The sequence below is a fragment of the Porites lutea genome, chromosome 2 (assembly GCF_958299795.1).
Source record: "Porites lutea chromosome 2, jaPorLute2.1, whole genome shotgun sequence".
NCBI lineage: Eukaryota > Metazoa > Cnidaria > Anthozoa > Scleractinia > Poritidae > Porites > Porites lutea.
This window is the reverse complement of record NC_133202.1, coordinates 47,309,309-47,334,308: the sequence shown is the minus strand read 5'-3', so window position 1 is coordinate 47,334,308 and position 25,000 is coordinate 47,309,309. Positions and strand designations below refer to the sequence as shown.

At 38.8% G+C, this 25,000-nt stretch overlaps 1 protein-coding gene and 1 pseudogene across 1 annotated transcript in view; one reads left to right on the top strand and one right to left on the bottom strand.

The window, feature by feature from the left end:
• Positions 1-4,939: 4,939 nt before the first annotated feature.
• LOC140926320 (uncharacterized) lies at positions 4,940-10,891 on the bottom strand (annotated as a pseudogene).
• A 4,427-nt stretch (positions 10,892-15,318) lies between these two features.
• The window catches only part of LOC140926319 (guanylate-binding protein 6-like), a 26,639-nt gene continuing 16,957 nt past the window's right edge, over positions 15,319-25,000 (top strand). The window contains exons 1-2 of the mRNA XM_073376074.1: positions 15,319-15,769; positions 24,684-24,857. Coding sequence (XP_073232175.1) covers positions 15,319-15,769; positions 24,684-24,857 — 625 coding nt within the window. The remainder of the gene's footprint in view (positions 15,770-24,683; positions 24,858-25,000) is intronic.

Below are 25,000 nucleotides of genomic sequence, written 5' to 3'. Positions count from 1 at the left end.
TCTGTAGCAAGTAACGAAGCATTTTTATTGATAGAATGTATTAAAAAATGCGCTGTCCAGGGGCGTGCTTAAGAGAAACTGTAGACTAACTTGAAAGCATTTGTGGCCGAGAGTTTATTCTGTCTTCAATGACACGTTGCCTTACAGGCCGTGATTTTACACGAAAAAAGGTGAGACATTAAGATACATGACCAGCTCATCATGGTTATGATAAAGTCTGCTTCTATGAACCTCGTCATCGTCTTAGTCCGTTGTAATCAACTGCTATAATATTGTTGCTCCTTCCCACATATCCAATATGGACATCCACCGTCACATCTTCCTTCTCAGCGGTTTCGAAAACACATTGTTTTTCATTTCATCTGCGTTGTTTTAAAAATGAAAATCTTTGATGTTTTTCCCCTTATCCTGTAACGACAACAATCAATGATATGATCTACAAGTGACCGAATTCCTCATTCTTTAATTTTCAAGAGAATGCAAATCAAGAGAATTGCAGACAGTGCTCGTGCATTATTTTTTAAACTGACAAATTGGAACAAAGAACCTGACCTATATATCTCTCTATATGAAAACCTTTTTGAAAACAGGTGTATATATATATGTATATATATATATATATATATATATATATACACCCGTTTTCAAAAAGGTTTTCATATAGAGAGATATATAGATAGATATATACTTTTGTTTTCTTGCACGTGCGCCCGTGTGCATTGTTCATTTGCTATTGTCCAACTTGTGAAAAACCTCGGTTCAACGATAAATTTTTTCTTCGTCTGGTTCTTTGTTCCAATTTGAAAAGAACATGTCGTTTGAGTTTTTTTAGAAAAGAGCATCCGCCCTGCAATACAAATTTGCAATGGCGAATTATTTCACTGATTTTGGGAATGAGGAAAACAGCCCGCGAAGAAGCAGCCGAGTTATGCGGTGTCACCGAATTGATAGGCCAAGCAAGTGACGAAGCATTTTCATTGACGGGGTGTATTAAAAAATGCGCTGTCCAGATGCATGCTTAAGAGAAACTGTCAAACTAACTTGAAAACATTTCTGGCCGAGAGTTTATGTCTTCAGTGAGACGTTGCCTTACAGGCCGTGATTTTACACGAAAAAAGGTGAGACATTAATGTGTATGACCCGCTCATCATGGTTATGATAAAATCTACTTCTATGAACCTAGTCAACGTCTTGGTCCGTTTTAATCAACTGCAATGATATTTTTGCTCCTTGCCACGTATCCAGTATCGACATCCACCGTCACATCTTCCTTCTCAGAAAAAAAAATCAGCGGTTTCGCTAACACTTTTTTTTTCATTTCATCTGCATTGTTGTGAAAATGAAAATCTTTGATGATTTTCTCCTTATCCTGTGACTACAACAATGATATGACCTACAACTGACCGAATTCCGCATTCTTCAATTTTCAAAAGAATGCAAATCAAGAGAATTGTAGACAATGTTGGTGCATTATTTTTTTTAATTGACAAATTGGAACAAAGAACCTGACGAAAAGAAAATTTATCGTTTAACCAAGTTTTTTCACAAGTTGGACAATAACAAGTGTAAATGCACACGGGCGCACGTGCAAGAGAACAAAAGTATATATCTATCTATATATCTCTCTATATGAAAACCTTTTTGAAAACGGGTGTATATATATATATATATATATATATATTTATTATATACATACTGAGAAATACTCACCAAACAGCTATGTCGTAAATTTTCGTACGCAAATTAGTTCTAGCCAATCAGAGGAGCGAACGATGGTTTTCACACGTGAAAAAAATGATACGTCCAATCAGAATCGCGAACGATGTTTTTTCACGTGTGAGAAAAATGATACGTCCAATCAGAGGCCACAGAGGTGTGTGAGTTTCGCGCCAAAATTCCCGCCTCTTATTGCAGTTTGCAGCGCCGCTTCGCACACATTCAACGAGAAAAATTTTACTCAAAGAGTTTTTCGCTAAAAAAGTGAAAAACATTTCGGAAATGGAGTGGAATAGTTTCGTTTGTTTCACTGTCGATAAAGAAAACGGTAGAGAGCAGGCGAAACAACAGCGGAAAGGGAAAAACAGAACGAGACGTAAGCTTTTGTTGTGCTTTTTGTCGGAGCTACTTTGCCTTTCATTTAAGCTTAAGCTTATATTGAAACCGGCCATTTTACTTAAATTTACTCATTTTCAATTGTGCATTGACAACAAACAGTTAAGATTACTTATAGTTCTTGGATTACCTCATATCCTTACCGTCATTTATGTTTTTAACAAACGTTTGTACTAAAAAGCTGATACTTCGTTTTCTTTGTCATTTTTCGGCAAGTGTGTAGCGGCAAATAAGCATTTTTGAAAGATTTAAAATAAAAAGGCCGCCAAAATGATGAATGTCTCGGTATGTATATAATAAACACAATACCACATGGAAAGTGCTTTGTACGATATTTACGCACTCGTTTTTGTATCAGAAATCTTACTCGTTCGCTGCGCTCACTCGTTCGATTTCTGATACGTCAACAACTCGTGCGTAAATACCGTACGCCAGCACTTTCCATGAAGTATTCTCTATATATATATATGTATATATATATATGTTGCATAAAAAAACGGTCCTTGTAAAAAAGCGTCATTTTAATGTAAAAACGCTGCTTTTTTACAAATTGACCGGTTGTAAAAATACTGCTTTATAACATAGCGCGCGTGCTTGCCCTATATTACTCCTATTGAGCCGCTATGAACAAAATCTTTATTTACGCACGCCCGTGCGTAAATAAGATGACGTGAGCATTTTTTTCACCTGGCTGCAAAGTTGTCGTCTTTTAAGCTGCAGTGCACTTTTCCCAATTTTTCTATCGGCATTGACCTTTTAGGTCCCGATCCAACAAGCAGCAAAAATAAAGCCGAATTAAAAAAAACTCGCAAGTTGAACGTTTCGCAAATTTGTCGAAGACGAGCTGCAGCAAATTTTGGCTGAAAGACATTCACTGGGAACAGAACAGACACCAACTGGTCATCAACAACATTTAAAGGCAAAATCTCCGTTTTTATTGTTGTTTTTAAATTTGTTATGCACTTTGCTATCTCCGTACAATCCGACTTAAGCAAGAAGATTTATCTCGCAATAACAACACAAATTACACAAGAAGACATAAATTTATTACTCACAAAAACAACTGCTGCCAGGTCTTCTCAAGAAGCCGTAATGACCAGCCAATGTTCGTAAATGAATATAAGTTTAAAAAAGGATGACAGTCGTCTTCGCTAAAAAACATGTTTTCTGGATTTCGCAGAGCAAAACGTAAACATCTTCTCAGCAAATCCAAACCATACTCCACGACTTCTTACGAACATGTTAGTATTTTAACTTTAGGTGAACTTTAAGACTCTTTTACCTTTGTTTCTGTTTAGTTTCCATTGATCGTTAACAATAAGGAAGCAAATTTTCTTTCTCACTTTTACAGAAAGAATATTTTCATTCAAACTAGACGATTGTGGCGTAATGGTAATCAGCCGATAGAACCGTTTGTTATTGTGTCGCGCGTTACGAGAATTTTGCAGTTAATCAAAAAGCAAGCATTTTTGTCAGCTATGTTATAAAAGAATTTGCTCATGCTTTTAGCTGTGCGTATATCGAGTTATGGGTGCACTTGAGAAGTTTGGAGAGCACTCAAGAAGCTAGAGTTGCACTCGGCTATCGCCTCGTGCAACTCTTACGCATCTTTCGTGCTCTCCAAACTTCCCGCGTGCATCCATAACTCGATATACGCACGCTAAGCATGAACAAATTCTTAATTTTTACATAAAAAAGCTGCTTTTTTACAAGTTAACCGGTTGTAAAAATACTGCTTTTTTATGTAAAAAAGCTGCTTTTTTACAAGTTCACTGGTTGTAAAAATACTGCTTTTTTACAATAATATACTTTTGTGAAAAAGCAGTTTTTTATGTAAAAAAGCTGTTTTTTTACAAATAAACCGGTTGTAAAAATACTGCTTTTTTACCAAAATATATTTTTGTAAAAAAGCAGCTTTTTTATGTAAAAAAGCTGCTTTTTTACAAAATATATTTTTGTAAAAAAGCTGCTTTTTTATGTAAAAAATCTGTTTTATTACAAAAGATATTTTTGTAAGAAAGCTGCCTTTTTATGTAAAAATCCTGCTACTTTACACATATAGACCATTTGACAAACTCATTTATCGAAGACAGGCTGTTTTCTATAGCATGGTTCGAACTTTATTGAACTGTAGTTTTCGTGCGCTTCTCAAGCCGTACATTTTAAGATATCCGGCTAGTCACGTTCACGTTCCCCGTGTCCCCTATATTGTGGGGCTTTTAAATTCCCTTTTTAACTCGCTGACAGCGTTAAAAATTTACGTCTTTTTCTTCTTTTTATTATTTCTTCTTGTTTCCTTTGTCATTAAATTTCCCAGGACTTTCTAATTGTTGGATGCGAAGAAGGAACAGGCAGTAATTTCATTTGTTATACTTATCGGCCTAGGTCACGCACGGCAGTAACTGCATGTTAGGCAATAATAGAATAGCTGGGTTATTCACTGTCTTATTTATAAGCAATGCCTGTCACAGTCTCTTGCAGCAACCAAACCTTTTTTACAAACATATATTTCTGTGAAAAAGCAGTTTTTTTTACTATCGTGCAATTTGTAAAAAAGCAAGATTTTTACATAAAAATGACGCTTTTTTACAAGGACCGTTTTTTATGCAACATATATAGTTTGTACAAAGGAGAATGGACTACATCTGTTCATTTGAATCCTTTATTGACCCGACGCGTTTCGGCTTACGCCTTCTTCAGGGGTCTAAATTGCGTTCGTTGTTACAGTTAATTATATTACGTGTTAAAGGTAATTTCATCCGTAAATTAATTGTATAGCATAATCGTGTATGTACATCAATTACGAATTTCCGGTAATTAGCGACCCTTACAACGTATGTTTAAAACATTTTGTGTACCCAGAACTCTGTTTCTTTTGCCAGAATATCTCTCGGTGTCTAAGGAGATCTTTTTTCTGTTCATTGCTTATATTATCTTTCCTGATCTGTTCTATTATTGTAATAATCACGTTATTGTCGAAGTTCTGTGTTCGTATATTATGTAGAAATTGTTCCGTAAGTTCACAGCTGCTGATTCCCTTTTTGATTTGATTTCTGTTGTTGTTTAAGGGAAGATTGCAGATGTTACACTCAATAATGTAAATAACAAATGACAGAGCCAGCGGAGCACCATGGGTAAATAAATCTACCCATCTCAGAAAATTTGGTAATCACGTGCCCGACCGACCGACTGTCCGCACCACAGGCATACCAATGTTTACTCTCACACCTTCTAGCTACTTTGGGAGCCCAGGAGAAAGCTGATTGCACATCAATGTTGTCATCAATTGACAGCTGTCAAAACAGGGTATCCGCTGACCAGTATCACCTGACCGTATCGCGGGCTCAGGTGCCGACCCATTAAGCTCGAGTATTTTTTGAAGTTATCCGCTGACAATTTACTCGTTTTCAAATGATCGCAGGCTCACGTTTACTTTTTTAAAATTCATATCAAATATGTTGTGTTTATGTCAGTATCGCCCCGCACTATTACGATTTTGATTTCAAACTGACCTCAGACGCAAAAATTCAGCCAGTTTTTTTTTAAAATACAGGCGGGGAAGACTTTTTCTTATTATGGTCACGTGTTGGTCACGCTCCACGTCCAATTTCTATGCTCTGATTGGTTCAAATTTAACAGGTGAGTTCATGCGTAAAATTTATGCAGCATCTTGAAAGTTGTTTACCTTTGACAGCTGAAGTTGACAGAGTTTTGAGTCAACTTGTGATGTTTTTAACTGTCTTTTTCCACTGGATGTACAAAGTGAAATACAGCTGCTATCAAGAGTGTTCTCTTATTCATGGCTGGTTTGTTTATTGGGTTTTTGGTTGAGAAATGCGTCGCTTATCAAAGCCGATAATCCGATATCGGATGGCATCGTTTTTGTTTTTCACCTTGCTGGATGCGTACGAGAATTATCAAGGCTCAAGCCATCCTTGCCTTACTTGATAGCTTTCAGGAGCTGCATCTCGAAATATGGTAAGCCTGAGTAATTGTTGTATTCATATCTAATTTCATGAAGTCCAGCGGCGCAGTTTATGAAGCTAGTTTATGCACGTTTGTATTAAGATTTGACTGAGACACTGATCTGACCTAGTCGTGAGGTTTTGATATAAGCTTAAGCTTACAGAACTTTAAAAAGCCTTTAGTCGATATAAATTCACCGTAAATAGAAAGAAAAGACTTTCCGAAGAATATTTAGTTATAATTTTGGCTGTAGAAAGAAAGCTTTGAGCAATTTTCTTGTCGTCATGAGTTCATCTTTGAAAATAGCAAATCACCGGGAAACCGGCGGCTTAAAACATCAACTTAATCTTTATGCTTAATATATAGATTTAGCCAGGGCTAAAAGCGAAGCTCCCGTCAAAAAATTCATAATTTAAATCAAACAATAAACTTGTAATCCACAGATCAGGGCACATTCATGTGACTTTTGAGGCAAAGGCTAAATGATTTTAGAGAAAAATAATTTGACAGTCCAAGAGTGAAACAAATTTTACATCGAGTTAATAGTCTTATTTGTACACCCAAAAATAGCAGTCATGTTCGATCACAGTAGATTAGGCCTGGAAAACAAATAGACCTATTCGTGTATTGTATTTGCATTAGCTGTTGCTCCGTTTGAGAGACCATGAATGATTGGATGACCTCGAAATATAATTTTAAGAAACACACGCGCCACGATAGTCCTTGGTGGCAGCCAATTTACACGTTGTATTCCTCTGTCTAAAAGCGAGGCCAAAATAAAAAATCAGGCCGGATTTTTTGTGTTCGATAAGTTTACTTTACTAGTAAATCTTGGCGACGAATCTGGTGGCATGTAAACCAGCCTTTTAAACATACTTTTTCTCATCACGTCTTAGGTAAACGCAGTAAAATGAGGCCCTTTTTTATCATACAGACCTCGGACAGAATTTTGTTCTTTTTTGCCCTATTTAAACCTATAATTCTGCAGTTTTTCACAATTTTGCAAGACAAATTGCACTCATTTAATATCCAGGACGATCAAAACACGCGCTTCCCTTGCACAACAAATTATAGCATTGACCACATTATAAAACGTTCTCATGAAGAGAATTCCATAATGCCGGGACTTTTCAGAAGAAAAATCTGGTCCTATGTGATATGCAGGGTAATAATTATGGGCTTTTAGTGAAAACGATAAAAAAATTCCTAAAGCCACCTTTTTGGCCAGCCGGACGGGTTCTCACTTTTGACAGGCACCAAATTTGCAGTGCCGATTAATAGAGTTAAAATTTACGCTTCAACATGATAGAGAAGTTGTTATGTTTAGGTTTTATTTCCCTTTATTTATAAAACTGTTTATGATTTGTTATGTGTAATCTTTAAAAGCCAGCTATTTACGCCTAGCGTTTTGAGTATTCCTGCATGCGATGTTTAAGTTCGAGTGGACACAACCGGTGCAGCGATAAAAATTGCGAGAGGGACTACTAACAATCAATAAAATAAATATAATTCGGTGAAACATGTAAAGAGACAATAAGTTTCATTCACGAGGACAAGTATTGAGAGTAAAGTGTCTCTGAAAATCATGAGTCAGGTAAGCATAAGCTTATTATTTATGTTTTGAGCCGGCTTCCCAGTGCTTGCTCTTTTTCAAGACGAACTCGGGGCAAGAAAATCGCTCAGAGCATTCTGTTTACAGCCAAAATCATAACTAAATATTCTTCGGAACCTTCTCTTTGAATTTGCATCAAAAAATGTCTAAAGGCTTTTTAAACTTGATACTATTGTAGCTTAGATCATTGCTCGTGTATAAACTTAAGCCCTATAAACCATATGCTCCACTTCAGGAAACCGAAAAAAAAAATTACACATCAAAGGCAATAATTGCTCAGGCTTACCAGTGGAGATGTTGCATCAAGTGTTCCAGGATCGCTTGAGCCTTTTCAACCCTCTTACCCCTCAAGCAAGGGCAAGTGAGTAAGCTCTTTGTTGAAAACGATGTCATCCGAAATCGGATTTCCAATGACTTTGACAAGCGGTGCATTTGTGAACAAAAAGCGCAATAAACAAACCAGCCATGAATTACAGAACAATCTTGATAGCAGCTGTATTTCATTTTGTATATCAAGTAGAAAAAGACAGTTTAAAACATCACAAGATGACACAAAACTCTGTCAGCTTCAGCTATCAGTAAGCAAGTTTTCAGACGCTGCATAAATTTTCCGCGTGAACTCACCTGTCAAATTTTGACCAATCAGAACATAAAAATTGGATGTCGAGCGTAATCAACGCGTGACAGTGAGAAAAGTCAAAAGCGATTGCCTTCCCTGCATGTAAAAGCCGGTTGAATTTTCGCGTCCGAGGTCAGTTCGAAATTAAAATTTTAAAAGTGCGGCTCATGAACACGACTTCTTTCATATGCATTTTAAAAAAATTGATTTTGAGCCTGCGATCATTTGAAAAGCAACAACTTTTTAAAAGTGCGGCTCATAAACACGACTTATTTTATATACGTTTTAAAAAAATTGAACTTGAACCTGCGATCATTTGAAAAGTAGCAACTTGTCAGCGGATAACTTCAAAAAACCCTCGAACTCAGTGGGTCGATACCTGAGCCCGCGATACGGTCAGTTGATACTGGTCAGCAGAAACACTATTTTGACGGCTGTCAATTAATCAAAACATGGGTGTACAATATCAGGTTGCAGGCTCCCATACTAACTAGAAAGTGAGAGATTAAACATTGGTATGCCTATGGTGCGGACGGACGGAAGGTCGGGTGGTTGGTATACGGTCACCTGATTACCGAATTTTCTAGGATGGATAGATTTTCTAAGCTACGGGGCTTCGAATTGAGCCCGTGATCAAATAAAATATCAGCGGAAAACTTTAAAAACTACGTGACCTCAATGGATAGATAAATGAGCCCGCGATACACTCAGGTGATGATAGTCAGCGTATACTCTAGTTTGACAGCCGTCAATTAACCTTCATTAGAATGGCGAATATTCGAATTAACAGACTACGAGTGTGAGTAAGACATATCCGTCCGGCTTGTAGTGGAAAATGGCAGATCGTGTACCTGAGCGAACCTGAGCCCACGTTATTAGTTTTCTGATAGTGGTCTGCACATGTCCCATTTTGACAGCTGTCAATTGACCTTAATTAACTTTAAACGACTGTCAGCCGATTGACAGCCCTGCCCGGCGTAGTTTCGTTTTTATGTTGAATTGGTGAGTGTGACATATTATATCAACTTATATGTATGGGCAAAACGACTGGTCTTTCATCTGAGCCTGCGAGATGGTCATGTGATAATTGTCAGCGGATGTCTGATTTTGACAGCTGTCAATCTAATCGTACTCATACGGATGGCTTGCAAAGCTGAAAGGTTAGTCAAGTTGTGCAAGATCTATTGTGACATTTGACATCGGCTTACATGAAGAGTGTGTAAGGACGGGCGGGCGTACGCCACGTCATAACCAAATTTTCTCGGATGGATAGTTTACCAAATTTTCTTACCCATGGTGCTCCGCTGCGCGCGCTTCGCGCGCGGGAGCTCCGCTACTAGTAAAGACTTGAGGTTTCTTAGAGACACTTAAATACTCATTTGTTTTTGTGAATGAAAATTGTTGTCTCTGTAAATATTCTACCGAATTATATTTCTTTATTGATTGTTGGTAGTCTCAAAAGTGTAATTTTCATCGCTTTGCCGTTTGTTTTCAGCCGTTCATAAACATCGCTTGCAGGAGTACTCAAAATGCCGAGCGTATCAAACGCTTTTTAAGATTACAAATCGTTATAAAACCATTAATAAAAAGTAGACTCAATAAGTTCTTTATCACGTTGAAGCGCATTAAACTCTTTTAAAATTTCTTCGCAAATTTGGCGCTTGTCAAAAGTTCGAATCGGCTGGCCGTATAGGTGATTTTGGAAATTCTGTGAACGGTTTCGCCAATAAAAAGTCCACGCGTGCTTCGCTGGTCCTGAATATTGAATGAATGTAATTTGTCTTGAAAAATTGTGAAATACTGCATTTTGTACGAGGTCTGTATGATAAAAACAGCGCCTCATAGTACTCTTTCTCCTCAGATATGGTGTATATAAAAAGTAAAAGATCGGTTTGCACGCACCCAGATTTATTGGCAAGAATTTGTAAACTTGTCGAACGCAAAAAATTCGGCCTGATTTGTTTTCCACGCCTTATCTACTGTGATCAAGAGCTCTTAAATGTGACCGAAGACTATTTTTTGGGTGTACATATAAGGCTATATCAACTCGATACAAGATTTGTTTCACTCCAAAATCACTTAGCTTTTCCCTCAAAAGTCACATGAATGTGCGCTGAAGTTAACTGATTTGTGGAATACAAAATTATTGTTTGATTTAAGTTATAAATTTATCAATGGGAGCTTCGCTTTTAGCCGTGGCTAAATCTGTATATTAAAGGTCTTATTGTTGTTACTGCCGGTAAATGTGGTGGTTTTTTTTTATTCCTTTGCACCAGCTGCACTTTGGTGTTCCGCATGCTTTGCAGCCTTTTGGTACAAGAGTGTTGTTAACTTTCTTGAATTTAGTACTCACGAGTCTATCCCGGAGACTTATTGGCCGTCTGTAAGCCGCTCAGGGTGGTTTGTTGAATATGTGGGCCAGTCTTTCTTTAGATTGGAGGAAGTTCCAGTTTCTTCTTGCAATCTCTGCAATAAAGGGGGTATATGGGTTGGATGTAGTGACCAGGGGGATACGATCGGTAGATTCCCTTTCTCTGGTCTGTAGACATTCTTCCTTGTGTCATTGTAAGGACTTTTTCCATTTCTCGTAAAACCTTGGTCCGTTGATAACCACATGCTACAAAGAAATTAGCTTATTCGGCTATCTGTTTAACAGCCTTATATGTATACCTAAGAAATGGCAATCATCTTCGATGAGTCAAGAGCCATAATGGCTCTTGATCACAGTAAATTAGACCTGGAAAACAAATTCTTCCTAAACAAACCTACATCACCTTTATTTTAAAAGGTTAATTAGACAGCTCCGAAATTTAATTTTATGCTTTAAATGCCGGTTATAAGACACGATTGTCCTCGGTGGCAGCCAATTCACACATTGTAATTTATAGGTTGCATTTCTTTGTCTAAAAGGGAAGCCTGAATAAAAATAAAGCCCAATTTTTTGTTCGACAAGTTTGGCTTTACAAAATCGTACCAAAAAATCAAGTGACGTGTAAGCCAGTCTTTTATGCTTCTTATACATCACATCTGAGGTAAACAGTACTATAAGGCGCTGTTTTTTTTAGTGAGCTTACATACCTCGCACAGAATCATGCACTTTTTTTACAATTTTGCAAGACAAATTGCCCTCATTCAATGATCAGAACGATCGATGCACGCGCTTCCTTTGCACAACAAATTATAGAATTAGGCCTACTCTGGGACCTAAAGTCGCCTAAAGTCGCCTTAAGTCACCTAAAATCGCCTTAAGTCGCCTAAAATCGCCTTAAGTCGCCTAAAGTCGCCTTTAGTTTCCTTAAGTCACTAAATCATTCAAATCTTAACGAGGTTCAAATTGTCTTGTAGTTATTACTTTTTTAGTTTTCTATTTCCAGAATGCATGATTTCTCATAAAGTGTGTAATAACCCATGTTCAATAATATTAGCCACAGACCCACCCCACCCCCCACAAAAAACTCCCACGGTGACTTAAGACCCATTAATTTCCTCTCTAGCCCTCTAATTTATACATTTAATTACCTTACACAATTTACTACACTTAATAATTAGTCGTAAGCAATACAAGAATAATCATTCCTGTATTGTTTATGCAAAAATGACAACATATAGTACTCAACTGTCTTTATCCAGTCACTTGTACAGGTATTTTATTAATTTCATCCGGGAGGTTTGTCTCACATTTCTGAGTAAAAACATTGTTTAAAAAGGCATTCAAAGGTTCAAGTTCTAGCTAAATTACATTAAACAGTGTGCAAAGAGAGTAGACAGAGTAGTGTCCAGGCAATAGCCCTGGGGTACTGGATTTTATGACTGGGCTAGTGAACTGCGTTTTTAACTTGCCTGGCTGGCAAGTAAAGTTTTTTAGGGAATTCAGATTGCAGAAGAACTGTAATCAGTCCCATTCATAAAAAAAAATGGGGTTAGTTAAAACATGGCTTTCAGGCTAGTGTATGCTAGGCAAGCTGTAAAGCTGACTTTCTTTGCACCATCAACAAAATATAGTTAAAACTCTTTTCTACTGCTTTGTGAGAGTCCAACATTGAAAGACATTTCAAGTAACTAAGATCAATACAGGTAGGTTGAAGGGAGGAAAAAAAACAATTATTGCCGCCACAACATTAATCTAAATTTTCTGGTAGTTAATACAAGTCTAAAGGTCAATCGAAAAAAGTGTCCATGTAAATTACCGACCCAGATTTTAAGAGCAACTAATGATAAGTTTTTTCTCCAGCACACAACCTCTGATCTGTATTTACCGTCGAATTATATCCATCTATCATTGACAGAAACACAATCACTCTTATAAACTTGAACACTTAGCTTAGCTTGTACAGTCGTCTCTTTAGGTCTTCCCTTTCAGACAGAAATTCAAGCTTTGTACATCGAAGGTGCGTAATACTGCTCTTTGTTTATGTTGTCGTGATTGCTCCCTGCCAAACAATTTGATGTAATCGACCATTATTGATGAAGAACGTAGAAAAGCCAAATAATACTGTTCTTTTCTCCACGTTATGGCCGCCCAGAAAGTAGTGTGTTTTGATCACGTGACTAACTGGTCTGGAGGCGGGGAGAGGGCGGGACCGAGAAACCATGGAAATTAGCTTGCGACTGCAGTGGAATTCTGGGAGAAGCAAAATGGCGGATAGAATGTTGTACCTCGCGTTTTCGTTTAAAGATCTCCTTTTAAATGGAAATTTCTGACATAATAATGGAAACGTTTACACCTGGTACTGCCACCGGTTTAAACATAATGCATAATGCTTCCTTTTGTGCTAAGAGCGTAAACGCTGCCGCGTGGAACAGACCGAGCGAGGTTGGTTGAAGCTAAGCTTAGTTGTTTCTGCTGGTGCATAAATGCACTCATGAAATCAACCCGACTGGAAAGTTTCCAGAGAGACCATGGATAAGAGAGTACGGTTCACTAGCGAAGCAAGTATTTGGAAGTGTTTTGTTTGACTGAGACAGGAAAGGAGCAATATATATACGGCGAGAACTACAAACTTTTTGTTTTGAATTCAATTGGAAAAACATCCTCTTAGCCAGACGTGTGGGGACAAACATTGGCAGAGCAACTGCCAAGACATACAATGGGGATCGTCATTTCCATAATGTGCGATATCGATAAGTGATTTTAAATGTTTTAAATTAATTACTTAAATGTTTGTTGTCAAATTATGAAAAAAAAAGACATTTCAATATAAAGTTTTTGCTGCAAACCAGCTCACAGTATTTTACAGAGATGTATTGAAATACTCTACTTTTAGGGTTTTATTTTTTGGAAAAAGAAATGCAGGAACCATTGATTTTTTGTCCCTTATATTATTAAATAATGCATTTAAAGACCAAGAGAAAATTTACCCTTTTGGTTGCTTCTAACTCAGATTTTGTCTCTGCTAATGTAATACTAAACCAACACCCTTGATATTAGCCTGTGCCACGGATAGAACTAGACTCTGGGTTAAGTCCATCTGCAAAACAGTGGCAAAATCCTAGTTCTGGGCCCCCTGTGTGTGTATCAGGATTAGAGAACATGCCAGGACTGGACTGTTAAAAATGCCATTGTCCATTTGCCAATCATGTTGAAGGGGAACTCAAAATGCTGGTAATTCATTTAGTGCATCAGGGCCAAGAACAAGGATATTAGAGCTGCTTTGCAAATGTTACTAACCACGGTTAGAATACACCTGCAACACAAGCTACCTTGATATTTAATGTTCAAAATAGTAGGTAGCTGAGATTGTTGAAAATTTGGAAGACTAATGTACATGTCTTCAGGACTGAATTAACTTATGCTACAACATTGTGTCCCTAGAGAGGTAGTGTTATCAGATTTTGATTTTGTATATGTTGTAGTTCATTTTTATTTCAGTTAATTTTTATTTTTCCATCGTTACTGGGTATGGTTATGTATGCTAATGAATTTAAAACAAAGGAAAACCAAAAATTAACTGAAATTAAAAATTAACTGCAACATATTCACTAACATGTAACTCACCTAAATGTCACCTTTTTCTCCTTAAGTCACCTAAAGTTGCCTTAAATCGCCTAAAGTCGCCTTAAATCGCCTTAAGTCGCGCAACATTTTGGCCAAATTTTCCTAAAGTCGCCTTAAATCGCCTTAAGTCGCCTAAAATTACGGCGACTTAAGGTCCCAGAGTAGGCCTAGAATTGACCACATTTTAAAACGTTTTGATAAAGAGAATTCCATAATGTCGGAACTGTTCAGTCAGCACAATCTGCTCCTATGTGGAATACAGGGTAATAATGGGCTTTTACCTAAAACTTTCAAAAAATTTCCAGAATCACCTATACGGCCAGCCGGTTCCTACTTTTGACAAGTGCCAAATTTGCAGTGCGAGTTGCTGATCGTTTGAACAACATAATAAAGAATGCATTGTTATTATTCTTCATTTAACGGTTTTATTATGTGTAATCTTTCAAAGCGTTTGATACGCCCGGCATTTTGAGTACTCCCGCATGCGCCTAAGTGTTAATGCATCAGTCAATTGAAACTCCGGCCCCCCGACCCCGCGACTTTTGGCGGAATTTAACACTGGCCGAGTGTTAAAACACCGCTAATTTCCCGGCTCCCTGGGCCAAACAGTTTGTTAAAAGGCCCGTAGAGCGGGGCATTAGTAGTTCATAAACAATTAACACGATTCATTTTCGGATCTACAGTATTTGCGAATGCTGGTCTCAACTGTACCTGTTCCTAAATTCAACCATATTTTCAACTAGTTCATTTATACATCAATGCTGAGGATAATTAGCGTCGATGATAGTAACCTCTTTCTCCGACACCATTTTTCTCCTTCTTCTACTTCTTTGTGGTTTTAATAACTTAATAACTAATAACTTTATTTCTATAGCGCTCTTATCCTATGTTCAAGGCGCTTGAACGAAACAATAACGAACTTTCTCCTTCGACTGCAGAAGTTGAGGATCAAGGGAGAGATCAGTTATCTAGAAAAGCGAAAGCCAGTTACCTGAGAGGAAACCTTTAGAACCGATGGGAGATGTACTCGAAGAAGATGAGGAACGTGAGGAACGAAGAGCCATTCCCGCTGTGGGCGTTGATGTTTCATACGGCTTATTTAGAATCTCTCTCAGAATTTTTGACCGGGGGGCAGCTAGAACCGTATTAACTGGCTTTGGTATCGGTTTTGGTGCTGTGGTTGGTGCGTATTATCTTAGAAATTCCCGGCTGGTCATGGGTGCGGTACGATCAGCACTAGAAACAACAGTTGGTCTCCAAGTTGGAACTGTTACACCTGGATCCATTCTGGTAGAATTGATTTGCAGTACAGATAAAAGTTTTATATCATTCATGGAAGATTTTGAGACGAAAGAAGTAGCTAGAAGATTGAATAAAGAGTTTAAAAATACTGGCTACAACGGGGAGCTAGAGGTGACCATCATAAATAAGAAAGAGGCTTACAAGCATTTGGAGAAAATTCGAGGTATTCAATATCTTACTTTTAGATGGATGACGAAAATAAGGCTAGCGAAAATTGCAGTCTTTTGACTAGAATATGACCATAACAAACGTCCTCGTGGCTCGAACAGTTTTTGTAATTTAGCACTTTCCAAAGTATTCTTTGCGTATTTACATTATATTCATAAAATTGTGTCGCTGACTCAAATCGAAGTCGTATTGTTACAACTGTACAGTACCGTAAATGACTTCCAACCGCAAATGGTCCGCAGACTACAAATGATCCCCCAAATGGACCGCAAATGATCCCTATTTTTGACCGTAAATGATCCCATGAAAACTCGAGGAATGGAATGGAGTTTAGACATGGATTATGAATGGCGCTGGGTACTTGGATATGTGTTTTCAAGACTACGATTATATAGTTTGAAAGGGCGCCGCGCTCGCCGAAAAGATGTATCAAGCGCCGCCGTCCTCACCGACCTCGAAAATGAATTAAATAGGTCGAAGCAAGAGGAAGAGAGAATACGCCACCTGGACAAAGCTTGATTGTTCAAATGAAAAGAGGTAAATCGAGGTATTTATCTTCGGCTCTGTGTCTTTCAGTTTTTTACGTCGTCGTTTAAACTCAACCGAATGGCCGTAAGCATCTTTGTTAAAAATGGCTTGCACGACCACCAACCATTTATTGTTCCTTTTTTATTTTTCTGAAGGGCTAGGTACGGTTAGCTTCAGAAGATTTTCTTTTGTTTTGTCTCTGTTTATAAAGCATGATTTCCTGTTGTCATCCGTCGCGTTGTGGTCATCCTATGCATTTGTTTGTAAGCACTATATATCTCTATCTAACCCTAAAACCGATAGTTTTTCTATTGCTCATCATAGAAAAGGTTAGGGGGTAGAGAAAGCTGACATTTCATTTCAGACTATAGCTTTCCGTAAAGTCACTAAATCTAAAAAAAACACGCTTGTGTAGAATTCAAGGTCGTAGATTTATATTAGCGATTGGTGTTATCGGTTAAACTGCTACAACGCGAATTTTTGCTTTCTCCTCTGGTAATAAAATAAAATTGTTTATCTAGTGGCATTTCTGTTTGGGCAGAAATTTCCCATGGTTTCAGTTATAGTTGTAGGGTTAGCAAATCTATCTCGCTCTTGCGGACCTTTACGATCATTGCATGAACGCGACACAAAACTGTGAGACAAAGGATTAAGTTCCCTCTCTTCCTCTCTAACTCGCTCAGTAGGGAAAAGTAGAAGAGAACCCTGGGAACGAGGTTGATTGCTTCATTTGACAATTGCCTGTCCGTTCTTTCAAGCATTGATGTTTTGTTGCTGTGAAAATTTAAGACAAGGAGCTGAAATTGTCTGCTGGAAATAAAAAGCTTGGCACCTTTTAAACTTTATTGACTAACGAATTGCTTTCCAAAGTGTTTATTTTCGGTATATTTTTTTTTTGTTTCTCTTCTGAAGTTTTTGAGTCTATGTAACGGCAAGACATTCGTGAACAGGCGTAACATAAACACATGTCAAAATACCTGAGATGTGGATTTATCACCCCTAAATTCATCGCCCAGCATACGTTTACGTTTTATTTCGAAAGAGCAACAATCAGCTCCTGAACAGGTTGGGGCTTGTTTTATGGAGGCTTATTAGATTTCAAAGTAGACGAAAATGTCTTACAATTAGGTTTTTCTTTTCCTACAACTAGATTTTTCTTGTATCTTGTATATTTCTTTTCTTTTTTTTATATTTCCCTTGGGTGGGTACCCCGCATGGGTCTAAGGGGCTGTCCACACTTGGTACTCGCGGACCAGTGCCTTGGTACTAGCACAAAATGGTGTTGTGTTCACACTTTAAGTACCCAATATGTGACTGCGTACATGTAGTTATTACATTTCGCCCTGTCAGGCGCCAGCTTTGCAGCGACAACAAAGCAGTGGACTGCCAGGAACTTACAAAACTCCCCGATTGTGTGCACACAGGGACCCGGTGCCCACTTTTGTGCCCAAGTCAACAAGGTCGAGACCTTGCACTCGAGCACCGGCACCATGCCCGAATTCTGGCGTGGGTACTTGAAAAAAGGGTGTGTTCACATTAGTGCCCAGCGAGTACCGTACATGGGCACTGTGCCCGAGCACCAAGTGTAAACGCTGCCCAAGTGTCCCGTTCGTGCCCTTCAATTCCCTTTTGGGCAGTAATTCTTTCTTTCTTTCTATCATGCATGCACATTTATATTTCAATTTTGCTTTCCCTTGCCCATTAAAGTGTGGAATTGCTATCGACAGTAGCCTGTGTTTCAATTCTTGTACTTTTGCTGCTGGAGAGAAAAAAAATCAGGGAATAGAAACGAAGAAACCAGTGAATAATTCTTGTAAAAAGGGTCGCAGTACAGTGAAAAATAAGGAGCTTAAGCAACGACGACGACGACGACGGCAAAGTGAGCGGCAAAAAAGTAATAAGTTAAGATTACAGCTAAACAACAACACGCTTTTTTGTGCACTGCACGACTACGACGTGTTATGGGAGGGTCTCAATGGGGTGGTGGCTTTTACGGTTATCGGCTAAAAGTTTGGCTCTTTCACGGCTATCATTTAATTTTTTTCAGTTACGGTTAACAAAAAAGTTAAACATTAACTTCTTTTGTTTCAAAACATTAAATATTAATTAACCTGTATTTTTTTGTATCTTTAAATCAAAATAAAGGTCTTCGGATCATCACGGGATGAAATAAGCTATTCTTTTGAAAAATTTTAACATTTGATAGATCATACTTTTTATACAGTATTCCACTTCTAATATTATTTTACACATAGAAATTTCAATAGTCAATTTAAAAGTAATCTTTGTGAAAAAGCAAAAACAGACACGCAAACGCCCAACTCAAGGCCGGGGCGCGACATTCATTATAACAGAAACGGCCGTTTTCACACTAGAGAAGGATTATTCGTGTGAGACGGGTTATCCGTTTGATGATTCGCGTCAGATAGGTAGTACGTCTTAATTTGAAATGGAATAGTTTTAATTTTGAATGAACAATCCGCCTGACTTTTAAAGACGGAATTATCCGTTCCAGATAGCCTGTGTACAGCCGCCCCCTCCCCCCAGAATAAATCGGAGAAGGGGCGTCTGTGGGGAGGCCGCCACTGTACACAGGCTAGTCTCAGACGGATGATCCATTTCTAGCTCTAGTGGGAAAACGGCCAAAAACAAAATTCCCGTGTCCAGTGTTTTTGATGATAGCGAAGGACTGAACGGAACGACTGTCTGCTGTTGCCTTGCCCGTAGGCCGCATTATTCCGCGCGGCTAATGCGTTTCGGGTCACGTGGTCCGAGCAAGTTCGCCACCGAAATGCCTTGACCGAGGCATAATGTCTACCGTAGCGTCAGAGAAAAACAGGGAAATGTTGTTTATAGGCAACGTGTTTTACAAACAGTGACATCTCTGCGTGTTGTTTCACTAGTGTTTCGAGGGCACGGCCTCCTGAAATTTGCAAAAATTAATATTAATCCTCAGCAAGAAGCCACACTTTCGGGATGGAAAAAATTAGTTCCCCGAGAGAGCGCCGGAAATGGAGCCTAGGTCTTGGTTAACACCTAAAAGGCCCTTCGCCTAACGTGCGTACGGAGTCACAATAGACGGGAAATAAAAACGCAACCATGAGTGAGTTTAGTACCTACCTTAAAAGTAGCAAATCTGGGTAACAATTTCTTTTACGGTTAACTCTTTTTTACCCTATTTATACGGCTAACGGTTAAAACTTTTCAATTTTTACGGCTATCGACTAAATTTTTGGCCGTTTTACGCCTATCGGTTTACCCCATTGAGACCTTCTTATGGAGGACGTGAACACAAGACAACGATTTTCTTTTTCCTGTGTCTGATCTTGTGTAAAAGTCATTTAGGATTAACTCCAGAAAAATTCGCCGACATTTGACAACTTGAACGAGGTAGAACTGTAACGACGAAGCTTGAAAAAGTGCGAATTCAAGTTCTGTAAGTGACGTTTTCGCTGCGTTTTCGACTACGACGTGTTATGGAGGACGTGAACACAAGACATCGATTTTCTTTTTTCCTGTGTCTGATCTTGTGTAAAGTTATTTAGGATTAACTCCAGAAAAAATCGCCCACGTTTGACAACTTGAACGAGGTAGAACTGTAACGATGAAGCTTCAGAAAGTGCGAATTCAAGTTCTATAAGTCATTGCCGTCGTAGTTGCTAAAGCTCCCTGTTATCTTTGGTAGGTACGCCGCCTTGAATTTCGGTTCAGAGATATTTTCGAGGTAACAAAAAAACAAAAAACAGCAACAACAGCAACAAAATTGTTTTCTCAAGTAGATATTGAATATCGACAGTATCCTTTAGTTCAGATTAGAGACATTTCTGGCTTGTCAGAAAAGTTATATGTAATGTAACTACGGGTGTTGAAGTTTAATTCAGTTTAATGACTAAAATGTTAAGCAGTAAATTAAGCAAATGCAAGACACTGCATTGCTGTCCAAGAGATATTTCTTGTTTCGCTAATTTAACAAAGTTCCTTTATACACTTTTAAAGTTGATTTCTTATTGATAATTTCCATTTTTTTGTGTGTCATTGATTGGAAAAAAATTTAAATGTACTTTTCCAGTAACCTTTTTTTTTAATTTTTAATTTATTTGTTTAGTTAAGTGCTTTTGTTATAATGATAATAAAATTGTCGCCATGATCGAGAAACTTGAGTTCAAGCTTTTCCGATTTCCTCTCAGGATCATTTGCGGTCGACAATGGGGATTGTTTGAGGTCAAGGATCATTTGCGGTATTGTACAGTTGTACTTCCGAGGAAGCCGATAAGGCCGAAACAAAGATTAACCCTATTTAGACTTATTAAGACTTCAAAACCCTCCAAGTTACGACAAACATTGATGTCACCATGGCAACCAAGTTTTGACAGCCATGTTTTTTAATCTCAGACTCTTTCCACTCTCATAAAGGTACGAACAGTAGTTTTGCATCTGTTATTGCTAACTTATTTTAAATAGAACTAGTAGTTTGCACTCGGGTTTGGAATAACGTGGCTGAACGCGGAACTAGACGGTAGTTGGTCTGCTGGAGGTTCGATTGGCTCGGGGATAGCAGCACAAGTTGATTTCTTCTTGAAGCTTGCTAACGTTTCATTCGCAGTAGGCGAAATTTCAGGTTTCGCATGGCTTATCTCCACCAGTTCTGGGGTTGCCAGATGACATGACGTTTGCTTACCTCGCGAATTTTTCGTGAAATCTAATAATCTGATCAACGTGGATTTTCCAAATCTCACCGCTTTCTAGCATAACTCTAAATGAAACTGCGGAGGCATATTTCGCACTAACTGACATGACAAACAACTACGAACTGTCCTCGTTATGTTTTGGTGAATTCCAGGCCACCACAGATGAATCCTAGACAACTCTTCATGCGCACAATGCTCGGACGACCTGCCTGTAATTCGTTGACAACTCGCTCTCGCAGTGGTGGAGGACTGATTACGCACATTTTTCACAAAAGACAATTCTCTTCGACCGTCAATTCGTGACGTTTGTTGAAATACGGCTTAACTGATCATGACTCGTCTACTTGCTCGGTTGGTCATCCTGTCAAAGTGTACTTCAAAACTGTTGACAGAACTGGATCGACACATGTCGCTTTACGAAAGTGCTCGACCGATACTGGCATAGATTCAAGCTTTACCCTGTTGATCTCGTGAATCTCGTCGGATTCATTTTAGACGTGATCACTTGATAACCAATTGCCGTTTTGCGTGCTTATCTGTTGATGGAAACTCTATCAGGGGCACCCAACGACTGTTTTCTGTAAAATATCTGTTCGGAGAAGCAAATATTGTCAAGAATTTTCTATTACTTGAGGACGGCTAAAAATTTCTAGATGACTGTTCCATTCATGTTCGTTTTTCGAAATTTTTCTAATAAATTCCCTATGATTTTTCTGATCTTTAATTTTCACATTTCACTTCCCAGGTCAGGCTATTTTTCGTAGAAAAAAGAAAACCTCAACTTTTCGGACTCAAAAATACGATGGAGAGAGAAATAAAAAAAACGTCTCACAGATAATATTGAAGCCCTTGTAATTTCGAAAAGACTCTAGTGCTCCTAGGATCACCGAACAGATACACATTTTATAGCGCCTCTTAGAATGCATTTCTAGAGACGTAAAAGTACTCTGGATAGCCTAAAAAGTGTTTTCAAAGTATTTAGGAGGAAATCGTCGTTGGGTGCCCCTGCTCTATATCGTGTTGATAACCGGATAACAACAGTGCCCACCTCTGCTTTCGCGAAGCGGTAAAATTTGGCGCCAAATAAAGTCTCGAACTGCTTGTGGTCAGTGGCTAATACGAATTTCCGACAATACAAATATGGATGAAAAGTGCGAATGCCAAAAACAATGCTCACTGCACCCACACCATAATTGCTCGCGTCAGTGTCTAACTTCAGCGACAATTCATCACTAAAATGTGCCAAAATAGGCGTATTGGACAGTTTCTCTCTCGGGTTGTCAAAAGGTGTTTGCTCTTTTTGAGACCATCTCCAATTTACATCACCACGCAGCTATTCGTTAAGCGGATAAGATATTGTTGGGTAGTTGTTGACAAACTTCGCATAGTAATTAACCATTCCAAGAAAAGATCTAAGCTGCTGTTGATTCTCCAGCTGGACAGCATTTCTAATCGCTTCGACCTTTTTCTCAATTCCATGTTAACCGTGCATTAATTTGCATTTCTCGCCCTTCAGTCTTAGCCCTGCCTCTTGCAAGCGTGACAAGACCTCATTCAAGTTGCGCGGGTGGTTAGGGTCGTTTTTACCTGACACCAAAACGTCATTAACTCGACAAACTACCATTGGGAGATCTCGTAACGCCGAATGGCAACTAGCGGGACGAAATAAACCGTTGTATGTATTAACTGTCCCGTATTACCTCTTCATCTAGTTCTATTTGCTGATACGCGCGTGGCAAATCTAATTTAGTGAATTTGTCACCTCCACTTCTAGTGACAAAAAGCTCTTCAGGGTTGGGCAAAGGATGCCGATATACTTCTAGCGCGGGATTGATAGTAACCTTATCATCCCCGCAAATGCAAATACTAGACTTGTCTCCCGCCTCATCAACAGGAACAATTGGGGCTGTCCATTCGGATTAACGGACTTTTTCCATGACCCCCATGTTTTCCAACTTGTCAAGCTCTTTTTCTATGTCGTCTTTTAAAGCATGTGGCACTGCCCAAGGCTTGAAAAACTTAGGATTACTCCTTTGCTGAATGTAAAGTTTTGCTTTAACAACCCTTAAAGTCCCCAGTTCGTCATTAAATACCTATTTGTGCTGATTTATCACAGTTTCACGGTCAGTCGTGACCTTTTTTGGAACTATTAAAATAGTTCTCCAGTCTAATTTTATTGTTCTTAACCAGTTCCTTCCAAGCAACGCTGGCCCATTTCCTTCGACAACTTGCAAAGACAATTTGACAATTTGGACTCCTGTGCCAATTTTTAAACAATCCGTCAGCTGAGTCATCCTCTTCTTCGTATCGAAGCGGTTTCCCTTGCTTGTCACTTGCCGCTCCCTTTTTCAGGCACACGTTCTCAATATGTCCTTTGTGCTTGCAAAAATGACAATCGGCTTCTTTAAACCTGATTGTTTGTGGTGTGTGGTCATCACCACAACCAAAACAGGGCTTCGCAGGTTTCCCCTTAATTTTTGCGATTGAAGTTTTTATTTTGGCTATTCTTGTCCTTTGCACGCGCTCTACTTAACGAGTGAGCCGCACTGGCCGTGGTAGATTCCTGAAATTAATGACTTGCTTGTCAACAGATTCCATAGCTCGGGGCAATGTCCACAGCTCCCTGCCACGTTAGCTTTTTTCTCAGTCGGCAGTTTTTTCTGTATGGCGCTGTTTTTCAGCGCACATACAAATGGGAAGCGTAGAGATTGCTCTAGAAACCCGATGAATTCACAGCGCTCCGCATATTGCTTTAGGACGGCTGCGTAGTCTGCCACACCTTCCCCTTCAAGCTGGTCACACTTGTGAAAATGAAATCGCTCGGTGATTATTAGTGGCGCTGGCTCGAAATGCTTCTGTCAAACCTTGACCAGCTTCTTGTACTTGAATTCGGCGGGCTCGTGCGGGTCCACCAAATTCCTCAGCAAATCGTTGGTTGTGCTCCCAAAGACTGCCAAAAACACTGAAACAAGTCGTTTTTCTTCTTTGTCTGCGTCGATGCCGTTAGCAATCACAAAGTGCTCTAATCTCTTTGTGTAAGCACCACACTTTTCATTGGTGGCATCAAAAGTGTTCAGATTTCCAATGGTGCTATTCACCATGTTTGCTAAAATTCCCTTCGCTAGTTGTCAAGTTCTTACGGGTTCTTATTCTACTATAGAGAACAGTGCGAGTTGTTATCTCATTGAACGCTTTATTACAAGTGCTCTAAATAATAGTTAATCACAATTTATACATAAGGTCAGATCACGTGGTTGCATAGCAGATTACATAATTTGATATTGATAGCATGTATTGATTAATCATCAACTGAAAACGCTACCCAAGGCCTGCAACATTCGCTGTAAGTATCATAGACAATTTATGCTTACTGCAGCAGTATAAATGGAACACAGTCAAAATACGATTACCGCGATTGAACTTCAAGGCCCCATACGGATCAAATTTAATAACCATTTTTGATTTGTTCATCAGTGGCTTATGAAAATCTGGCCGTTGTCGAGAGGTTATATTTTGGCAATTGGGGACAATTTACTGGTCGTTGCCCGTTGTAGAGAGGTTTTAACAAGTCAATGTGTACAGAATGTCCGCCGGGACAAAAAAAAGTGGCCGTTGTAGAGAGGTGGTCGTCAGTGGAGGTTCGGCTATATTTTTAAGATAAAAAATACTAAGAGAGTTACCACTTTTCATTAGCAGAAACAGGGACTACGTGTACAGGCACTGGCGATGAGCGGAAAGCAATTCCTCTTTGTCTCCCAAACAACTGCAAGTGGAATTCACAAGCCCGTGAGTACACGAAAACAGAAGATCAACGCTCTTCGCTGTATGTGGTTGAGGAAGCAATTGAGAAGCTCAGGACAGTTAAAGGTACGTGACCGCTTGCTTCTTACCATGGATTGCATCCTTATATACCACTTGTTAACCGAGAGTGAGGTCATTGCATGATGCGGTGGTTTAAGTAGGAAGTCGAATGGACTTCATGTTGCTTGTTGAAAAGCTTCTTACTCTTT